The 22,941-nt window shown below is 37.8% G+C and overlaps 1 protein-coding gene across 5 annotated transcripts in view; it reads left to right on the top strand.

Moving 5' to 3' along the window:
• Dmtf1 (cyclin D binding myb like transcription factor 1) overlaps window positions 1–22,941 on the top strand; it is a 53,603-nt gene that overhangs the window by 22,667 nt on the left and 7,995 nt on the right. For 4 of the 5 annotated variants that reach the window (XM_028862141.2, XM_028862122.2, XM_028862132.2 and 1 more), the window contains 8 exons: window positions 10,254–10,368; window positions 11,205–11,281; window positions 15,158–15,315; window positions 16,494–16,526; window positions 17,327–17,436; window positions 19,186–19,414; window positions 20,919–21,070; window positions 22,363–22,572. In XM_028862141.2, the coding sequence (XP_028717974.1) occupies window positions 10,254–10,368; window positions 11,205–11,281; window positions 15,158–15,315; window positions 16,494–16,526; window positions 17,327–17,436; window positions 19,186–19,414; window positions 20,919–21,070; window positions 22,363–22,572 (1,084 nt within the window). The remainder of the gene's footprint in view (window positions 1–10,253; window positions 10,369–11,204; window positions 11,282–15,157; window positions 15,316–16,493; window positions 16,527–17,326; window positions 17,437–19,185; window positions 19,415–20,918; window positions 21,071–22,362; window positions 22,573–22,941) is intronic. The other variant, XM_028862126.2, reaches the window with a different exon arrangement.

Below are 22,941 nucleotides of genomic sequence, written 5' to 3'. Positions count from 1 at the left end.
GTTAAACAAGAGTAGAAACATATATCCAGTATAACAAAAATAATCTCATTTGTATCAATATATAAAAATCCATACCAATGTAAAATATTTAAGAGTAGTAGTTGCTTTTTTGGTTTAAAAGTAGATTCAATAATCTACCCTTTAATCCTGTTTGTATTTCCCCCCTTTTTCTTTTTAAAGCAAGATCCCTGTATCTAATCTCCTTTGTTCAGCTTTTTCCCTCACCATTATTAATAACAACTTGTAACCAATACCCCCCCCCCAAATGATAGCAAATATCCATAACCCACAGAATGACCAAATCCGCCCACCCCACCTCTTAGGAATGTGGGCATCATGTTCTTAAAATTACTTCCTGTTGTCTGGGGCTGATGGCATCTTTAGTGGACCCTGAAAAAAATGGGATAATTGTCAAGTCCTGGGAAAGCTGGCTGTATCATTTGTTGTCCAGTCTTTGTGTAATGGAAAGTGCAGGGCTTATCTCATCTGGGCTAGAGTACTCTGTGAGGCTAGACCACCTCAGTTAGCTGCCTTGAAATTGTTCTGAGCAGTTTGTAGTTCAAAACTGATCTTTGGGTGGTGTTTGTCATCTTAGTGGTATTACCACAATCCAGGTGGAATCATCGTTGTAGGGTCCCATCCTCCATTTGGAGATTTCAAAGGTTACTGTTAGGCATGGTCATGGTTCACGGCAGAAAATTTAAACATTTTAAAAATCATGTGCAGCAGATCTCAAAGAGATTAAAAGATCACAATTTGTTATGTACATCCCGAGTACAAAACTTAATTCCTAGACTCAAACCTGAAATCATGTACATGAAGCTAGATGAAGCCTTTTTCTAGAATTAGTTAGTACTCTATATAATCATTAATGTCATGACAAAAAGGTTGAATATATTAATCTTATAAATTTTGAGATTTTTATACCTTAAGAAACGTTTTAAAGAGTCAGAATAAAACCAAAGAATTATGATATTAGTGGCAATGGAATAGTCCCTTAATTTTGGATTTTCTTTTAACAAGCATGCTTGGGTTTAGAGAAAGAGAGAGCCACTCTAACTCCAAAGCCAGATTTAATTTTAATTGAACTGGGACTAAAAGACCCTTTGCTTTATGTGTCTGTAGAGAACTGCAAAAACAAGCATTTGGGAAGATTTATGAAATTTTATCCTGTTGGAAATGTGATCTACTACTAGGCCAATTTACTCTTTTCTCCTGGGATGTTTTCTCTGGATGATTCGTCCCTTTTCTTCAGATGTCTCATTTGTCCAGTGGTCTTCAGATTCCTTAACTGGATGCCTTCATTCTCCTGGAAAGACAAGCCCCATCCCTAACTTTTGGGAGCTTCCCTTTTTGCAATTCTAGCTGATCAGATGAAAAGCATTTGTTAGTTTTATAAATTAGTTTAGATTGAACAGTCATGCTGTTTGATGAACTATTGCCTCTTCTAATCCAGAGCTCTCTCCTGTTCAAATCTAATCTTTATCCATTTTGATGATATCCATAGTTTTTCTTCTGTAGAGACAAAAGCAAAACCTCTTCCCCAGTGTAACACATGTCCTGGCTTCCATTCTGAAGTCAACACATCTTTAAAGCATACAGGCTGATTTAATTCAGTAGTTTGGTTTTTTGTTGTTGTTTTTTCTATTATCCAGTGTCTCTCCACAGCTGTCGTTCCTTTCTCACTAGCATTTAAAATTTTTCGTTAATAAAGCACTGTGCAATCTATCTCTGCGGGTCTTAGTCACCCCTTTCTGTTTATTAAGCATAACTTTTAGAGTGCGATTAGATCTTTCTGTGACTGCTTGCCCTGTAGGATTGTGCAGTATACCTGTAATATGCTTTATGTTGTGATATGTAAAAACCTGATTCATTTTACAAGAGACATATGCTGGAGCATTGTCAGTTATAAGTTTTACAGGTATACCCATGATGATCATAACTTCTAATAAATGTGTAATTATAGACTCAGCCTTTTTAGAACTTAAAGCAGTTGTTCATTGAAATGCTGAATATGTATCTATAGTATGGTGTACATATTTTAATTTTCCAAACTCTAAAATGAAACACATCATTTGTCAAATTTTATTTTATGAGTACCCTTTGAGTTACTTTCTGCAGGTAGAGGAGTTTGGTTATGCAAAGAAAAAATAGGACCTTTTGTTTGTTTGTTTGGGTTTTTTTGTTTTGTTTTTTTGTTGTTGTTTTTTACAATTTTTTTAATTTGTTGCCAAGCGATGAAAAAATCTTTTTTCAGACCCTGGTTATTAGCATGGTGCTTCTTATGAAATTCTGAGGCTTTTTGCACATTTTCTAATAGCTGATCAATTTCATCATTATCTTGTGTTAGGCGTGTATGGGATCTGATATGTGTTTTATACAAGGAATGATTTCTGTTTTTGATTGCTTTTGGTAATTGAATAAATAACGAAGTTAATTCTGAATCATGTGGAATAAGGTCAACAGTCCAATATGTAAAAACAACTTTCTGCATATTGAGAGTCAGTAACTATATTAAAAGGTTCTGGAAAATCTAACAATACCATGAGAATAGCATATAATTCTAATTTTTGAACAGAATCATAAGGGCTTTGAGTCACTTTACTTAAATTTCTTGAATTATAACCTGCCTTTTCTGATTTGTTTGTATTAGTATAGGATGTAAGGGCTCTAGAAATTGGTGTTCCCTGTACAGTGTGAGAAAGGATCCAATTATTTCTCTTTATAAACTGAAGTCTCTTACTTTTGAGATATTTGTTGTTAATCTCTCACAAAAAATTACTCTAAGCTCTTTGCCAATGTTCATTTTCTGTCCATAATGAGGAAATTTCAGCATTAGTAAAAGGTACCACAAGTTCTGCTGATTCTATTCCTGCTAATTGACAAAGTCTGTTTTCCTTTTAGAATCAATTCAGAAACCTTTTCTATATAGTTCTTCAATTTTTTACTCTGTGTGGTCAAAATATCCATTCTAAAATATTATCTTCTCTCTGCATAAGAATTCCTATGGAAGAATGAGTAGAAGTTAAAATAGAATGCAGTCAAGCTGTGGATCCATATGAGCCATGCATCCTGTAATTTCTTTTCTAACAAAGCCAATTCTCTTTCAGCCTCAGTTGATAATTTTCTTGGACTATTTAAGTCCTTATCACTTTGTAAGGTTTAAAATAAATTACTTAGTTCTTGAGTAGTTAATCTAATTGTGGGCCATAGCTAGTTAGTATCTCCCAGCAATTTTTGAAAATCATTAAGAGTTTATAATTGATCTCTCCTGATTTGTACTTTCTGTGGTTGAATTTTTTGTAAACCTATCTTACATCCTAAATAATTAAGAGTCTCCTCTGTATTTTTTCAGGAGTATGTGTCTGTTCTTGATAATACCTTTTAATATTTCTCTCAGAAGTATTATTTTGTCATTTGTTTTTGAGATTGGAGGAATATTTTCCATTTCAGGAGCAAATTACATCCCCATAAATTCATTGCTGTGTTAGCCATATGTGGTTTTAATTAAAATTTAACTTTTTTCTGTCTTTTTGGCTCTATACACTCGACCCATCTTGCACTTTGCATTACCTTTGTAGTTGGAAGATTTCCTGTGTCCCACCTGGTTTGTAGCCGCTCAGACCCAAGTAAACACACAGAGGTTTATGTTAATTAAAACTGCTCAGGCTTATGACTGACTAGCTCTTACACTTAAACGCAGCCCATTTCTGTTAATCTGTATGTTGCCATGTGTTCCATGGCTTTATCTGTGTGCCATTACATGCTGCTCCCTGGACGGCAGGCTGGCATCTGCTGACTCAGCTGGTGTCTACCCTGCCTTTTTCCTGTCTCTCTTGAATTTCCCACCTGCCTCTAAGCTGCCTTGCCATAGGCCAAACGGCTTTATTTATCAACCAATCAGAGCAACACATTCACAGCATCAGAGAGACATTCCCCATCACTTCCCCTTTTCTGTCTAAACAAAAGGAAGGCTTTAACTTTAACCTACTAAAATTACATATAACAAAACAGTTATCAAACAAGAATTACAGTTATAATATCTACTCTTTGTATTTTGTGAAATTAAACAAAAAATTTTCTATATTTGTGAGTATAAGGTTTCATATTTATCTTTTATCATAACCAAGGAAAATTATAACTAGTCTTCAACTACATCAAAAACCTCAGAAGGATATAATATTACCTAAGTAAACAGAAAGAGCACTGTAAGCATCTTCCAAAAATCTAGAATGATAGAGACAGCTGCCTGCCTGGATAGTCACCCAAAGTTCCTCTGTAACGTTGGGGCATCCATCTTCTGCCCACAGGCCTAGAGTCTCTCAGTTGCTTCTCCCTGTGTCCTGTAGAATGTCTGGCAATTTCTTCTGCGAAGCAGGAACCTGAAGGACCATTTTGCCTTGCAAATTTCTGTGGTCACCTTCCAGTGGATCCTGCATGTTCAGTTTATACAACATATTATCAAGCAGACCAGGCAAGAACAGTTTCTTGCCCAAATGGCTATTTTTGCTGAGAAGAAGATAAACTCCATATGGAGTGTGTTTGATGCCCATCTTTCTCTCTGAAGTGAATCAGTGCTGTCAGGAGCAGACATGTCTCACTGTCTAGAAAGTCTTAAGTTTTTAAAACATTTTAAATGCCATATTCTGTAGGCCTTTGAAGTGTTTGAAGATTACCTACCTAGTTGAATTATATCTATGTGTACCTAGAAAAATTATAACATGAAGACTAATTATTACTCTGTATTTCGTATTCATTACAATTTAAATGAATTAAATGAGTACAACATAAACATAATACCTTAAGCAAGAGTAGAAATATATATAGTATAAAAAAATCAGCTCTAAATTTTTATCAATAAACTAAAATATATGCTAATGTAAACAAGTTGCTCTTTAAAAGGTTCAACAATCCATCCTTTTATCCTATCATATCTATATCCTATATTTCCATATCTTATTGCCCTTTCTTTTAGAAAGATATTGACTATGACCAATAACAGTTTGTAACCAACAACCTAAACAAAGACAAATATCCATAATCCATTTTTGGGTTATATGGGCATAGTTTTCTAGGCTACTTCCTGCTGATAAAGGGTACTGTATTCTCATGGAGATCCTGAGAAAATTAAGAATTATGATCAAGTCCTGACTGGAATAGTCTGTGATGTATTTTTTTGAGCCAGTTGTCTTGAAACTGTTTGGATGTTGGATCATCTGAGTCTCTCAGGGAGTCTTCCTTGTTCAAGCCATATTAGCCGGGCGGTGGTGGTGCACGCCTTTAATCCCAGCACTCAGGAGGCAGAGGCAGGTGGATCTCTGTGAGTTCGAGGCCAACCTGGGCTACAGAGTGAGTTCCAGGAAAGGCTCAAAGTTACACAGAGAAACCCTGTCTCAAGAAACAAAAACAAACAAACAAAAAAACATATTAGCCTGGAAGCAATCCCTAGGTTCTCATCTTTTGTGGAAACAAAAGCGAACCTCTTTTCTAAAGCATCGTATCCTTAGACATTAATTTAGAAATAAAAATACTTTTAAAATATACATATTCATTTAACTCAGAAGCTTTTATCATCAAATGTCTGTCTGCAGTTAAAAATCCCAAAGACAATATAATCCAGACTCTCTGTGTGATATCCATCATTACATGGGTTATTCTTTATATCATTTTTACTGTCTCTTTAAAGACTTTATTTATTTATTTTTTCCCAGAGCTGAGAACTGAACCCATGGCTTTGCACTTGCCTAGCACTCTACCACTGACTTTATTTTTTAAAACTACTTTATATAATTGTTTATATTTATTTTCTTCTCCCTTCCAAGCCTCTGTACATTTTTACACACACTGTAAACCATTTAAAGGCTTATCCCATCTGAATCTGCCTTATTGTGAATCTATTGCTTCAAACTGCAGTGGTCAGTACTGGAGCAGCCTTGGCTGCTGATTCCACCCATCTCAGCTTTCCAACATGGTGGGGATAATTTACCATCAGCTCTGGGAGCCATGCTGTCTGCTGACTCTGGGAGGCAGTGGGTCTGTGCTTCTGTCAAAGCAGTGTGTAGCTCAGAAGCCGCTTTTTTTTTTTTTTTTTTTTTTTTTTGTCTGTTCTCACAAAGGCTAAATCCACCATGCAGCTTAATGTGTGGCTTAGAGACACCACTGTGTATGGTGGCAGGGATACCATGCTGCAGGTTAAGCCTGCATGCCATGAACCCACCACTAATGCCATTTATATGTATTTTTAGCTTTGGTGTCTGATCACATGTAGCAGTTTGCCATAATACTTTTTTTCTGGTCTCTCCTGAACTTTTTGTTGTATCTATAGAAGTTGTTCTGTCTTTGGTCACATCCAGAGCAGTGTGGTTTTCAACAATAGGAACTAAGTCATTTTCATACCACATAGAAATCTCTAAGACGTACACCAGGAACTGCACATTATTTAATTCATCATAATTACAGATCATAATGCACTTCAGGTGTTTTTCAATAACTGTAACATTTTTATTTACAAAATCAATTAAACAACTAATTAAACAATTGAAGTTCATGATGCTGTTTTTATATATGGTACCATGTGAAACATTTTCCTCTGTGAGGAGGGACCAAACAAAATTTACATTAGTATCTAGATTCACTCCTCTTCCCGTGGGCAGTACAAACCATGCAGGCTCTCAGGAAAGGTTTTCTTTCCACACACTGAAATAACGTAGGTTCATGCTTCGTATCCCCTGACAATTGTAGCTAGAGTTTTCCTGCCTTGCCCACAGTCAAGACAAATCTTTGTCACCTGCCAGTCCCACAGCCACTCAGACCCAACCAAGTAAACACAGAGACTTATTTTGCTTACAAACTGTATGGCCGTGGCAGGCTTCTTGCTAACTGTTCTTATAGCTTAAATTAATCCATTTCCATAAATCTATACCTTGCCTCGTGGCTTACCGGCATTTTCACATGCTGCTTGTCCTGACGGGCGGCTGGCCGTGAGTCCTTCTGCCTTCCTGTTCTTTTATTTCTCCTCTCTGTTAGTCCCGCCTATACTTCCTGCCTAGCCACGGCCAATCAGGTTTTATTTATTGACCAATCAGAGCAACACATTTACCATACAGACCATCCCCCAGCACAGCCAAGTGCAGACCATCTCAGACACCTGCACTCAGGCCTGTGGTCCTAATCATCCTCTATGCGGACCTGCTGGGTAAAGCCACAAGGAACCCAAGAACGGGCTCCCACAGGACATACAGAAAATCCCACAGCAGACAACCCTTTGGATGGTTCTTTATGAGGTGCTCTTCTTGCAGCCCCAGGGGAAGGGCTGGACAGATTTGTTTCTGGTTCCGGAGACCTTCATTATTGTCCTCTGTTATCCAGTCTCTCACCATCGATAGCAGAAACTGTTCATTCTTCATTTTTGCTTGTGAACTGAAGAGGTACACTCCAAATGAACTGAAAAGTCCACAGTTTATAAAGTATAGCACCACGTTTTTTGTTCATTTCATTGTTTTCCTTAGAACGGAACAACAGGACAGGAACTGATCTGCACAGTCAACGCCTTTCATGTGGGCGTTGTATTCCTTGATGCGGGTAGGGTTACAGTATTCTCTCCTGTTTTTCTATTTTTTTTCCTCCTGTTGTCAAGACAGAAGTGTCATGCATCATTGATATTATTGGGACAACCACTTGACTTTCCATGCTAGAAGACTGTATTTTCCTTTTCTGGAAAATATTATGTCACCTTCCTTCATTCTTGATGTTTTCATTTTCAAATTTGGCAGTTAACCTCTAATCTTCCCTAACAGTCCCACAGACTCTGTTGTTCTGTATCAGCAATTTAGCAGTAGATGGAACATTGTAATAATTATCCTGGTAAATCCGGTGCCATGTGACAAAATAGGGTTCAAGGACTAAAAGAACAGTTTCTTTCCATCAGCAGTGTGTATTTCCACGTTACAGGTACAGTCAGTGTCATTCTCACACACCATCTGAACAAGTAAACTGTATTTTGTTATTTTTGCTGGGTTGTACATGCAAAATTTTAAACATCCTGTCCATGCTGTCATTCCCTTGTTCAAAGACAGCTGTTGCTTTGGTTTGTATATTGTTCAAAATTTATGCTGGAAATAACCCAACATAGGTTGGATCTTAAAGTCTCCCCAAGTGACTGTCCATTTTGGCATTATGGAAATGCCAGAATGTCATTGTGTAAATATGTGGTAATTAATTGTGGAAATATAGGAGTACATATCAAAGAATCTGTTGATCAATAGTTTTCCAAGGTATCTTTTCTTATTTGACCCTTCAGAATAATCAGGCCAAGGGATTTCTTGATGTCCTTCTTTGTAACCAGAGACCACTTTAGTGTTCTAGACGGTGTTTTGTGTTTCAGTGCTGTGTGATCATGGTGGTTGGACAGCTCTTTGCACATCTCAAACAATTCATCACCAAGAGAGAGAGATAAGTCGCAGAAGGTAGAGAGTCACACAGAGACAGAAATGTAATGCCCCCAGCTTGTAAGCAACGTAGTATGTCAAGTGCAGACCAACAGTTATCAGTAGCGTCCTCAGTGCCGGAACCACCTGCACTTCCTTACAGTTCTAATAATGTCACTGTTAGTAGAATTGTCTCAAGAATCATAAAAACAGTCATCCACATCTTAGATCTCATTAGGAATATCTGATAAATTATCATTAAATACTTCTGAGAGTGTATCAATTTCATTGGTTTCCCTCCTTTTTCTGAGCAAGGGCATTTTTAAAAGCACCAGTTTGTTGACACTTTCAGGGAACAGATCAAACAGGTCTCCCACAATTCAGTTCCTCTTCAGATTAGAAGTTCTTTTTCTGTTTATAAGAAAAACAGTCTACTCATTCTTGGAACTTGCCTCCAGGCAGTGATTAGGCATAGTAGTTTATTCAGGCCAGAGTCTAAACTGAATAGCATTTAATCACATGACTCTCCTTATGCTGATGTGCCTATGACAGCCTTATCCATGATGTGGTAGCACTATTGCCAAGTCTGCCCTCTTTACAGTTTTGTTCCCTTTATGCCCAGGGACAAGTCTGTTGTGGGTAGCTTTGTTCCTGCCTACTTGGTTTGAATATACTAAAGCTGTAGCCAGTGATGCGTGCATGAAGACCTCTGTAGGTGTAGTGATAACTATTAGAATTCTGCCCTTACTCTAGCTACACATGCACACACAGTTCAGGGGGTCTTGCGTCTTACATCATCAGTGTGCACTGGCGAGTTCGTGCGTGCGGCATGGTCACACAATCAGCACATTTGTGGTATAGCTCCATACCGGGAGCCCTTAAAAGCCAGATGCAGAGCCCATGCTCACTGTGTCCTCTCCACTCTGCTCTCTCTCCCTGCCCCCCACAGGCCTGGTGTGCCCCCCTCCAATAAAGTTCTGAATACTGATACTGGGTTCTGTTGTGACCATGACCTTTCCACGAAGTAACCAGCACTGCAACCAGTGCCATTCATTTTTCAATAACTAACAGTCTTAGTTCTTGGAGAGAAGCATACACTATTAAAGCTGTGAATCATCTTCACAGACTAATACAAAATTAGCAGTTAAGTAAAGCACACAGGGTTTTGCAGTAATTTAGTCCAATAATCTTTTATAAAGAAACTATTAGATGAGAGGAAATCACCCCTGAGGACATTAGCCAGACATAACACCCAAGGATGGGAGACTGCTTTTTTCTATCTGAATCTGATATCAGCTGGATGGAAAAGTTCATTTTACATACAAAATACACAAATGATTTTGGAATATCATTTTTTGTTTGTTAGGTTGATTGTTTTTCTTTTGAGACAGGGTCTCATTGTGCAACTCTATTCTGTAACCCAGGTTGGCCTTGAGCTCACAGAGATGTGCCTTGCCTATGCCTCCCGAGTGCTAGGATTAAAGGTGTGTGCAACTGCACCCATCTTGGAATATCCTATTTCCATTTTCTGAAACAGAATCTCACTATAGAGCCCAGGCTGGCAAACAAAAAATCCTCCTCCTTCAGCCTCCCAAATGCCAGGATTATAGGTATGTGCCACAACACCCAACTTCCTATAATGATTTAAGTAATGCAGTATTGGCCCAAATTATAAAAAGCTGAAGCCAGTGTACACACAAAAGTGAATTATTATGTTAGAATTTTATTATTTCTAGCATCAACAACTGTTAATGAGCTTGGGCATTAAATCAAACTGTTACCTTCTCCCCCACCCCTTTTTCTATCTTTTTTTTTTTCTTTTTAAAGATTTTACAGAATGATCAACTAGATGAAATACCTCCTTTGGGTACTGAGGAAGTTTCAGCAGTTAGCCAAGCATGGTTTACAACTAAAGAAGATAAGGATTCTCTCACTAACAAAGGTAAGATAAGCTGAATTTTGGGCCCCAATACCAGAAGCCATGGGGCTAGAAAGGCTTGTCATCAGGATTATGAATTGAGACTTCCTTGGTGGAACCAAGTAATGTAATTGAACTTGCTAATGGATTTAAATTTCACCATGAATGAATCCATAATGCCATCTATTTTACAATAACTATTACCTTTCTATTTCTGGTAGGGACTGAATTTTGCCATGTTATTTTTGAGCAGATACACTGTGGTGGCATTTAAGAGGCCATTCGATTATTGCCTGTAAGAGGAGACAATGAGTCTCACTGTGTTTGAGATTCTCTTGGAGGCACAGTGGGATGCACTGGCAGTGCTGTGCTACTCAGCAGCACAGCTGAGGACGCTCTTATCAAACATGGGCAGTGCGTCCATGCTGCACCAGGGAAAAGAAGCTCTCGTGCAGTGACTACTCTAAAGTTATTCATTTGGTGTCTGCTTTATTATGTTTACTTAGCCATAGAATGAATCTCTAGTACTTATTCTTTTGCCTATAAAATTAATTTTTTCCATGAAAGAAACTTCCAAAATCTTTTGTGTATGCTTTAACTCTCGTACTTTTGTCTCAGCAATTTTATAATTCCAAAAGAAAAGTAGTACTTTAAAAATTGCTTTCATAATCTTTGTTCAGTAAGGTCACAATAGTTACTGCACTTGGGCATTTCAGATGAATGAAAAACTCAATTAGCCCAGTTCTATTCTCAGTGACAACTTTATCACAAAGGAAATCTGTTGTACTTTGTTCCTCTCAAATGGTAGTATTTTATATAATAGTTCTTGTATTTATATTACACTAATATTTCTTTTAAAGGCCATAAATGGAAGCAGGGGATGTGGTCCAAGGAAGAAATCGATATTTTGATGAACAACATTGAGCGATATCTGAAGGTACCCCATGATACAGTTTTCACGATTCAGTAATTTGTTTGCTGATGAGTGCAGGAATATACAGGTAGTAGTCTGTGTAATTACTATGAGTGTCTCACTAATTTTTATAACAGAAGATCGGTGCCTTAATAATTTCAAGATCTGTGATTATAGTATTATATTTTTAAAAGAGATTTTGATTTTTAACCAAATTGCTTTAGTTACTAGCTGAAGTTAGGACAATAATCCTCCTTGTTACTTGACTTCCTAAGCCTGGTATGAGCTGAGTCTTAAAACAGTATGAACTAGTGGGCCAAATGTAGTATACATTGTGCATAAGTGCTGAGTGTCAATACCCAACATGGTGCATTAACCCTTTAACTGGAAACTAGATGAATAGCATTGGGACAACTGGGATAAAGTCCAGGTCAAGTAAGTAGAACTTTAGGCACACGCCTTTGATCCCAGCACTCGGGAGGCAGAGCCAGGTGGATCTCCGTGAGTTCGAGGCCAGCCTGGGCTACCAAGTGGGTTCCAGGAAAGGAGCAAAGCTACACAGAGAAACCCGGTCTCGAAAAACCAAAAAAAAAAAAAAAAAAAAAAAAAAAAGTAGAACTTTATTGTACAGAAAATAGAAAATAATAAAACTTTGATAGTTTAGTTAAATGGTAGGTTGGTAGTAGAGACCTATACTCTTGTTACAGAATCCTCTCCAGAGCCTTGCTGCCTACCTTTGAGCGGAAGTAAAATTCAAATGTTTGAAGTGTAGATTGTTAGCGTTGCTTGGACAGCAGGGTATGCACTCTTTGTTTAGCTATTAGCATTGTTTGACATACATAAATATATTGTCACCTACCACATTTATAGTCCTAAGCTGAATTTTAACTGCAGTCTTCTGAAAGTAAGCTTTGTAAACTGTAAGATTAAAAAAAAAAAAAAAAAAAAAAAAAAAAAAAAAAAAAAAAAAAAAAACTTCCATTCTTTATTATAAATTCTCTACAAATAATGAAAGAAAATGCTGTTACCAAGTCTATTTTGAAGAAACAAGTCCATAAATGTTGAGAATGAAGTGTTTCGCTGGTCACATACACTGAGAAGCTCAGGGTGCTGTACACAGTGATTAAATGCTTACCTGGTGGGAGGTGGCACAGGTGGTCAGAAAATACTAAAAGTTTAGATACAGCAGTAAAAGATGGTAAGAAACACCAGATTCGGGAAATTAAGAAGATGCCTAGCAGATTTGAGCAGATGATCTCCCGGATCCTTCCATTTTAGTGATCCTGACTAAGATTTGAGAACTGAAAAGGGCACAGCAGACTCGGTGGGAATGGCAGGAACGCAAACTGGCAAGGGAAAGCAAAGGCAGCAGGCAAGCACTCTGAGTCCTGCTGAAGGAAAAGCTGGAATTTCTTAAGAGTTTTGGTTTTAGGGCGTTTGGAGACTAATGGTAGGATTGACAGGAATAGGCAGTGTGGAAAGATGTGTCAGTCTTGGGAAGAGAAAAAGATAACTTACTGTTTTTAATCCTTGATCTTACTGTGTAGTACTCTTAGAAAAATGCTGCGGAGCCCTTTTAACAGCGTTCTCATTGGTTAAGTGTCAGAGACTCCATATAGTGGGCAAAACGATAACAACTGCCACAAGCGAAGATGAGAAGAAGGGCAGACATTCACAGTCCGTGTTGTCCCACAGTGCCAAGCACTTCCAGTGCCAAGCGTCAAAGTGCCTGGCATTTAGCTTGGATTTACCTTAGGTTTAATTGCCTGCAATTCTGAAACTCTATGAATGAATGTTAGGAAAGATTCTCACCCTTTTGCAAGATACATACCACTGTAGTTTTACTTGGTTTTGACACTTATATATAAAAAGATGGTATTTCATAAATTGTTTCTCTTGCTCAGTGTTGTGATTTTTGCTATTGACTTGTTTTGCTATATTTTACTGTACAAATGTATTTCAGGTTGTTCATTACACAGAAATTGCATACTTTCTTTTTAGGTTTATGCTATTGATTTTTCAAGTAAAATATTTTTTGATGCTTATTGACCATTATATTTCTTTTTAAATTCCTCTTTGTATTTTCTACACATTTGGTATAGGTTTTGCTTTTGTTTTCTGCTAGATGTTCATAATATTTGGTATACGTAAAGGGCTTATAGGTCATTCATTACAGAAACCTTGTCAAAATTTAGGGCCTGCCTTTTTCTTCTCTTTGAATAACATTTAATGAACAAACATTCTTAATTTCAATATCTTTTTTTTTTCATTTTTTAACTTGATTTTGCATGCTTGTGTAAGATAGCATCTCATAGGTATGAACCTATTCTTATTTATTGTCCTGTTTACATTTTATGATTTTGCATTTAATATCCCCCCCAACTAATGTGAAACAGGGCCTCAGTTCTTTTTATGTATGAATGACAACTGTCCCAGCATTTTGTACGGTGTGAAATTCTTTTGCCCAAGTTCCTTCTAGCTTATCTTTTTATTACCTTACCTGTACCAGTTTAACACTAGCTTGAATAGTCTAATACCTGGCAGGAAAAGACCCTTTGTGAGTGTCTTGGCTGTTTTTAGCCCTCTTCTCTTAAAAATTAGTTTGTAGAGAATGAAAGCCTGATAGAATTTTTTTGGAATTACACTGACTCTCTTTGTATAAAAGTTACAATATTTTTTAAAATTCTGTATTCTCCATAGATGACTTTCATAAGCTTTGTATAGAAATGCAAATGTCTATTTATTGATTGGGTATTTAGCAACTTGATACAATAGTTGCTTGCTTGTTTGTTTTTCTCAAAAACCTTTTGGCTATCTATATACAAGACATTCTCTACAAATAATTCTATTCAAGTATGTGTTTCTGATACTTTCTTTTATCAGGTCTGTAGCTAACCCTGATTCAGTATGAGTTTTATCATTTATGAGTATTTTCTCCCTACTTTGAAATGTGACATGTTTTTGTAAATGTGCTGGTATCAGTCCTCAGTGATGACTGTTCTGAAACTCACAGTGGCCTCTGCCAGGTGGGATAGCGACATTCGATGTACAAACTTTTCCTGTACATCTCTGGGTTCTGCACTAAAATAGTGGGGTTCAGGGCCTTTCCTAATGAGTAAGCTTTAAGCCCTGCCCTAGTTGAAATATTCCTTGTTGGGTTTTGTTATTGAGGTTATGTTAGCCTCAGAAAATATCACCAATTATTTTCTCTTAAGTATTTGGAAGTGTTTATTCATAATATCATTTGGATCTGGCACTTTCATTATGGTAAGATTAATAGTAACAGATTTTTTTTTTAATTTTCTGGTTTATGTCTCTGATTTTCTATCTTTTACAGAATTCATTTTGGTAAGTTGACTATTTTTAGGAATTTGGTCATTCTGTGTAAATTCAGACTTATAAAATGGCTCATAATGCTTATTTGTTGTTCACTCTCTACTTAGGCCACATTTCCTTCATTTCTAGTATTTGTGCCGTTTATTTTTGCCAGAAATGTATCATTTCAAAATTTATTCTTAAGCCATTCTTTCAAAGAACCAGTTTTTAAACTTACCTTTCAGTTTGATTGCTGGTGATTAATTTTGCTCTTTTGATTTTCTTGTACTTGTTTCAAGTTTATTTTTAATTTTTTATAAATTTTAAATGAAATTTAAACAGAAATTTATGAATCTAAGCCAAAATTGAGGTGTTTGAATTGGATAGTTTATTTTTGGTGCCCTTAAGAATCACTTGAATAACTATTGCAACATTTTAAAGTTTACTTAAAGTTTAGACTTGCTAGCAGTAGAGTCTTTCTGAATGTCATTGTTGACCTTTAACATTAAAACTAGTTTAAGAGCATAGTATATCCACATGCATTGTATCAGAAATCCCTAAATCAAAGAAATGTAACCCATTTAGGCACGCGGAATAAAAGATGCTACAGAAATCATCTTTGAGATGTCAAAAGACGAAAGAAAAGATTTCTACAGGACTATAGCGTGGGGGCTGAACCGACCTTTGTTTGCAGTTTATAGAAGAGTGCTGCGCATGTATGATGACAGGAACCATGTGGGAAAGTATGGAAACTTGTGATGCTGCATGTTTTCATGTAACTGGGGAAGAGTTGAGGAACTGCCATTTTTTACAGTTAATTCCTAAAGAAGAGGCAGCTGTGAATCATTATTGACAATTTTATCCTGAAAGTGTTAGTATATGGTGGAACCTCATAATAAGGACTTTTTTAGAAATTAGAAATCTAAACTCTTATTTAGACTAACTTGATTGAATTTACTGTGTCAGAGTTTGCTTTGTAGAAATTAAAAATTAGGGTGGTTAAAGATGTAGGGAGTATTAAAAGAAGGCCAGATTCAATGACAGTATTTGTTTCTTGTTGGTTTTGGGAATATATTATTCAAGGTTAGTGACTTCATGTATTTTTAAATAAAACTGGAATTGAGAATAGCTTAGATAGCAATGATGAATGGATTTCTGCTAAAGGTAGCATTTATGGAAAGGTATCAGAATTGTTCAATGGAATGATTCTGTGGTATTGCTGATACTTTTGTCACTGAGATTTTTAAGTAGCATTAGTATGACCTGATAGACACTATTGAGCTTCCGATGCTGGTTTTCCTGTCAGCAGGCTACCAGTGAGAACACATTTGAAACCTGAAAGGAGTCCACTTCACATTTTATGAAGCTGGACAAAAAGAGTGAATACGTGACTAACTTTCAGAAATTTTCCATGCGGTAGAACTGGTTACAGAGTATACAACCTCATAGAGTTCTCAGATAAATGTATAAAAAGAACATTGTATGGGCTGCGGAAATGAAGGAAAAGATTGTTAGAGTTTCTATGCCTGGCTAGAGAAAGATAAGAATTTTTTTTTCTTTACTATGTACTTGTCCATAAGTCTATTGGAGCAGTTATAATTTGAGAATCCCTAGACCTAACTTTGAAATAAAGGAACATGTAGATAAGATGAGGCAGGTAGATGTTTTAAATGTTGGATTTCCATAGGGAAAATGATACAGTATATTATGTGTATTATAGCAAAAAGTAATTACTGGGTTTTTTTTTTTTTAAGAACGTGGAAGCACGTTAACTTTTAAGAACTCACTTTAAAACATTTTATAAATACTATCCATATGCTAAATAGTTTAATGTTCAGGTCTCTAAGTAAAACTGGTTTTTGGTAATATTTTTAGTGTTCTGTATTTAATTGATATCTTTTCCATTGTTCTGAATTTCTAGATACACTCCTGAAGAAATTGAGAAGCTCAAGGAGTAAGTTTTCAGTTTTGTTTTCATTGATTGTAATTATTGGCTTTTTAACTCTTTAAATCTGAAACTTTGAGCTTTTTGTCCAGCTGGTATTATTTCGTCTGGCTGTTAAAACCATGAATTCTGTTAGAAGTTACATATTAGCCACGCCCACAGTAGACAAATGATTCTCAGGTTGTCGGTCACCAGGTGCTCCTGAGACCACCAATCAGGATGCCAAAAGAAATTAAATGATGTTTTCAGTGGCCTGGACCATAAATTTTGCCACTTTATTACCAGGATCACAGGCTTGATATCAAACTGACCTGGTGACTGTTGCCTTCACTGTCTAGGCTGCCTCTACCTGGTGGTAAGGGTTTTTGGATCAACAGAGGCATGTGTTGCTTCATTGCCCTGAGGCTGTAGAGTGCAGTGTGATGGACTCTTTATAAAGATCTGTTGGACAGTTTAGGTGTCAGAAAAAGAGCTTGTCAGGAATATGCTCGGAAGGAAAAGCTCTGGGGCTTGCCTGGGAATTGTGTCGATGACCTGAGGGAAAATTGGGTCCTTTTTTGAACACATATCCAAGTTATCTATTTCTTCTCTGACCCAGGAAAAGGGCCATTGCTGCCTGTTTTTTTTCACCCACAGACAACTGTGGACCCCCAAAAAAGGCCACACTTTCAAACTTTGGCTCTCAAAAGTATTGCTGCCCACAACTTCCAAACCAGTCAAAAGGGAAGAAGAAGAATGAAGAATAAATGATGAGATTAAGAGGGAGAAAACAGTTGAACCAAATGCTGATTGGCAGACTCTTGTTCTAGGCTCCGGATAAAGCATGGCAATGACTGGGCAACGATAGGGGCGGCCCTAGGAAGAAGTGCCTCTTCTGTCAAAGACCGCTGCCGGCTGATGAAGGATACCTGCAACACAGGTACTGAGTGCTGCGCTGCGTGGACCGCCTGGTCCCTGCATCTCCTGCCCCTGCAGACACTCTGCATTCACCTTCATTTAACGAGCATTTCCTAGTCTGTCTTGTTTTTTCTTCCAGTTTAATTAGGTAAAGCCAGGCGGGTTTTGTGCTTTTAAATCGAGTTTCGCTGACCATTGTTAACAGTGACATAGTGACACTTCATTTTCAGACAGTTTCAGTCTAGCATGCTGCAGACTTATATCAGTTCCAAGCTGCTCCACTTGGAAAGAGCATTGCCTTTTAAGACATACAGAAGTAATTTTGATGTAAGCCCATCTAACTGAACTTAGAACACAAGCCTATGTTTGTGACAACTTCAGGTGCAGGGACGTCCTAAAGCAGGAAGAACCTGTGCGTGTTTCAGAGGTTAGGATATATTTTTGTGGATCTCCAACTTGAATTATATTTTTCTATAAATTATGATTATTAGTATTTCAGTGCCTTGGCCAGACTGTATATACAAATGTACTGATAAGTATCAGGCCGGTTTGTGATAAACAGTAGTACAGAGAAACTCCTTGCTGTTGTCTCAACTTTCTGAGCCTTAATTCCTCTGTAAAACAGGTTAAAGCAGACACTCTTCATAGGTCTCCTTTGGGCTTAATGTTCCTGAAGAATCCATAATCCATGTTCAGTCTTTTAATTACAAAAAAAAAATTTCTCATGTTAGCTTCAGATTCTAAACAGTCTTTTTCTTTACCCCTTTACCTAATTAAAGTGAGATCAAGAATATGTCATCTACCTCCCGGATGTCGTTATTACCATTAAAACATCAAGAACATGAATTTCACCAACTGTCATTCATTCTTTGGTGTGACTAGCTTAAGGAATGAAGCAGAAGCTCCAGAGACTGCACTTCTGTGGGCATAGATCTCATTCGTTAGCACAGTTCGGGGACACTGCTGTTCTCTGAGAGTGGACCTGCCAGCCTCCCTCTGGTTTCACAGAATGGTTTCCTCCTGCCACGCTGTGCTGGAAGAACAGAGCTTCCTCCTAGTTCATCAGTGTTATCCAGACAAACACTCAGTAAATACTTGTTCCGTGAAAGATCCTGGAACAACAATTTTCTTTTTTTAATTTTTCTAGAAAATTTTAGTAACAGCTAAAAAGTAAAGAATTCTTTTAAGTTCCTTTCTGTCTGTTTTTCTGCTCAAGCTTCCATTACATAAAAACACAAGAGAAACATTAGATATTGTTAATAGCTTAGGGATTTGAAAAGGATGGAATTAAAATGTATGAATTTAATGTTATGACTAATGCATTGTCAAAATGGCTTGGGTGGGCTGTACAAATGATGGTATGAACCCCTTGTCACTGAAGTAGTTTAGCACACAGATGGATTTGTACATATTCTCTATCATTTACTAACAGCCTCACATTTACTCCATTGTTGCTGGCGAGTGGTGAAAAGCATTCATTTTCTCTCCTTGGAGCTCTCAGTGAAGCTCTTCTCGCTTTATTATTTCTATATAAAGAACTCGATATAATTTGAGGATACATAATTCTTTGTTGTTTGAGGTTATATTTCTGTCCATTAAAAGCCAGTAAAATACAATTCTAGTGAGTACATGCAGTTTCCAGACTGAGTGCTGTTGCAAAATATACTGATAACCAAAAGACTCATACTTTGCATTTGAACTTGAACAAAGAGGGCTCTATCCTATAATGGTTGAGAAGATAACAATGTAGTCTGGATGATTTCCTTCTCAGGGAAATGGACAGAAGAAGAGGAAAAGAGACTTGCAGAGGTGGTTCATGAATTAACAAGCACAGAGCCAGGTGACATCGTCACACAGGGCGTGTCTTGGGCAGCTGTCGCTGAAAGAGTGGGTACCCGCTCAGAAAAGCAGTGCCGTTCCAAATGGCTCAACTACCTGAACTGGAAACAAAGCGGGGGTACTGAATGGACCAAGGAAGATGAAATCAATCTCATCTTAAGGTTTGTGTCCCAAATCTTTTAACAACAAAAGCCTGCTGCCTTCCTGTAGATGTCTTGATAGGCTTTCTTCTTGATTTCCTTGAAAGCCTAATGAAAAATGGAGAGCCATGTTAAAGACCCTGAGTACTTTGTACTGAGCTTTTTTGTTTATTCCTTTAAGGTTGATTTAGTGCCCGAGCAAAATGCCAGAACGAAGATCAGAGACTCAGGCCGTGGCGGTGGGGCTTTTCGATTGTCCTGCAGTGTGCCTCAGCTCTCCCTGTGGGAGCACAGTGGAGAGGGCTCTGCAGTTCTCTGAGCTTCGGTGCTTGCTTGGCCTGGGCTAAGTCACACACACACTGTCAAGTTAGATCAAAGGAAGTGCTTCTGCCTCGCACAAATTCAGAAGACAGCATGAAGTCGGGGGAATTTGGTTTTCTCTTTGTTTCAACCATGAAAACTAATGAACAAAACAAAATTATCGTAGTTATAACTACTCCATGCTAAACATCAAAAGTCATTGTGACAGTTAAAGCTAGGAAATACAGACTTTTTCTCTCTCTTTTTTTTGGTTTTTTTTGAGACGGGGTTTCTCGGTGTAGTTTGGTGCCTGTCCTGGATCTCGCTCTGTAGACCAAGCTGGCCTCGAACTCAGATCTACCTGGCTCTGCCTCCCAAGTGCTGGGATTAAAGGCGTGCACCACCACTGCCTGGCTTGAAATACAGACTTTTTTTTTTTTTTTGGTTTTTCGAGACAGGGTTTCTCTGTGTAGCTTTGCACCTTTCCTGGAGCTCACTTGGTAGCCCAGGCTGGCCTCGAACTCACAGAGATCCGCCTGGCTCTGCCTCCCGAGTGCTGGGATTAAAGGCGTGCGCCACCAACGCCCGGCTGAAATACAGACTTTTAAAACCTCAGATTTAGTTGCACTGTTATATTGATTTTTGTTGTTTTCATTTTGTTTTGTAAGTTTTTTGTCAACTAAATCATTTTTATATATGGGGAATTTCTAAGCATGTTTAGTTTCTTTATAAATGGAAAAGTTTAGAGCCAAGAAAAAACTTACTAAAAATACAAACTAAGGCTGGGAAGTGTTGGTGTAAATTTTAATCCCAATCCCAGCACTCTGGAGGCAGAGGCAGGTAGATCTCTGTGAATTCAAGACAGCCTAGTCTACATACAGAGCGAGTTCCAGGACACCCAGGGCTACACAGAGAAACAAACTATAAAACATCACAGTTCTGTACAACTGAACCTGTTCTTCATCTAGTTGTAATTTCTAGCCAGCTCCCTTTCCTTCACGGTGCTGCATCTGCTTCCCCCCATTTACAGTTCCGTACCCTGGTTGCACTTGAGCATTTCTTAGCTCCTACTTATTTGGACTGCTTGAGTCCTTTTTCTTTGATAATGGCACCTCAGTGTCCTAACCTACCATTTCCTTTATTGCTGGTCCTATCCCCTATAGTAAGAAAAAGACTTACAAACAAATTTAGGATCTAATTTTGTGATTTATTTTGTGATCTGTAGGATAGCAGAGCTTGATGTAGCTGATGAAAATGACATAAACTGGGATCTGTTAGCTGAGGGATGGAGCAGTGTTCGTTCACCACAGTGGCTTCGAAGTAAATGGTGGACCATCAAAAGGCAAATTGCAAACCATAAGGATGTTTCGTTTCCTGGTAATGTACTACTTGCTTACAGTATTACTCCTAAAAAGTTAGTGGTTAGAAGTTCTTTGCCTCAAGTAAAGGCAGTTAGGGCAGATTTTCATTTAAACTGCCCTATTTCTTTCGGTAGTTGTCTTTTCTGCCCTACAGAAGAGTCCATGTGATTTGTACACTTAAACATGCTCTTATTCTTCCACATAACGCTAAAGAGGAAATACATTTTACATGGTTTCATTTAGTACAAACCTTCTTCAAAAATCAGTTGTGCAATTTTAAATACATTAGCTAAGTTTGTTATTTGAAGAAAAGTCTGGTGCCCTATTTTGTAGAAAATAGGCTCCATGGGTTTCCAGGGATCTAAATTGGATTTACATACAGATCTGTCATTCCATTGTCTTTTTGGGTGCTAGCCTAAGTTACAGAGTCTCTGCTGTAGGTTACCACACTCACTTCTCCTCTTTTGGCACTCCAACTTGCAGTTTTCAAAGTAGAATTCAGTGCTGAGGGACTGAATTGAATTCCCAGTTACAGAAAATCAGTATAGATTATCATGGAAGAGCAAAAGCTGGACATGGTGGTTCACACCTGTAATTCCCATACTTAGAAAAGCAAAGGCAGGCAGATCACTACAGACTGAGACACTGTCCCCCTCACACCCGCCAGAAAGAGCAAAATCTAGAATGAGCAGCCCTGTGAAAGACCTGGAATATGTATTAGCGTTTGGCAGTCAAGTGCAGCCCTTGAGTCATTGGTGGAAGAATGTGTGTGCATTGTTCATTAAAAAAACACAACAACAATGTGTTAACATCACCAGTAGTCTTCTAAATAGTTCTGCCAGAAGCCCTAGGACCCAGGAGATGTTTTATTTCCATGTCCTTAACAGTGTCCACCTGTTTCCATTTTGTTATAATTCTGATGGCAAGAACAATATTCCTTTAGTAAGTTTTAACGTCTGGGCAGGCATGGTGGCACATGTCTCTAAGTCCAGGCTGCTTGAGGGCGAAGTTACAGGATCACTAGGACCAACAATTGGAGACCAACCTGGGCAACATAGCAAGACCACTCCCATCTCCAAAAAAAATTTTTTTAATCCTTTTTTAATCTCTTATGATAGATGTTTCCAAAGATTTAAAGACAGGTTATAATTTGAATTTTTTATTATCTTGACAGTTCTCACGTGCAGTATACAGCTATTTACTCCAGATACTTCCCTCCTTGCCCTCCTCCCACCCTGCTTCCCTTGTTGCTTAGATGGTGGTCTGTCGGAGAGTCAATGTTCTTTTTGTCTACCCATCTCCCTTCAGTCTTAATAAAAGGTCTTAAACAGTTACATGAGAACCAAAAAAACAACCCAGTGCTTTTGGAGACTAAATCAGGATCTGGAGTTCCAAACAGTAATTGCAATTCCAGTGTCCAGCATGTTCAGATCAGAGTCGCCCGCTTGGAAGATAATACAGCCATCTCTCCAAGCCCCATGGCAGCGATGCAGATTCCAGTCCAGATCACCCACGTCTGTAAGTGTTGGCACCTCGAGACTCCTTGCCATTGGGCCTTAGGATCAAATTAAGGCTCCAGTGCCTTTAGTCTTCTAGAGTGTTGATGGAAATTGATGAATTGGGAGATCTAAGGAATTTTATGTTTGACTCAGTTAACATTTGCACAAGAATGAATGTGTAACAGGAGGAACTTCAACAGTTTAAGTACTTCTAAATCATCTTTCTAGATTTTATAATTAAGGATAAGGATTTTTATAAAATTAGTCAGATAGACATCTAAATCACTGATTAGCAGAAAATTTCCTAAAAAATTACTTGTCAAGCAGAGAAATAGTGTTCAGTGTGACAGGTCATTTCTAATTTTTCCAGAATGCAAACAACATAGGG

This window comes from Peromyscus leucopus, chromosome 3 (genome assembly GCF_004664715.2).
Source record: "Peromyscus leucopus breed LL Stock chromosome 3, UCI_PerLeu_2.1, whole genome shotgun sequence".
Taxonomy (NCBI): domain Eukaryota; kingdom Metazoa; phylum Chordata; class Mammalia; order Rodentia; family Cricetidae; genus Peromyscus; species Peromyscus leucopus.
The sequence above is the reverse complement of the archived record's forward strand: the minus strand, read 5'-3'. Positions and strand labels throughout refer to the sequence as shown.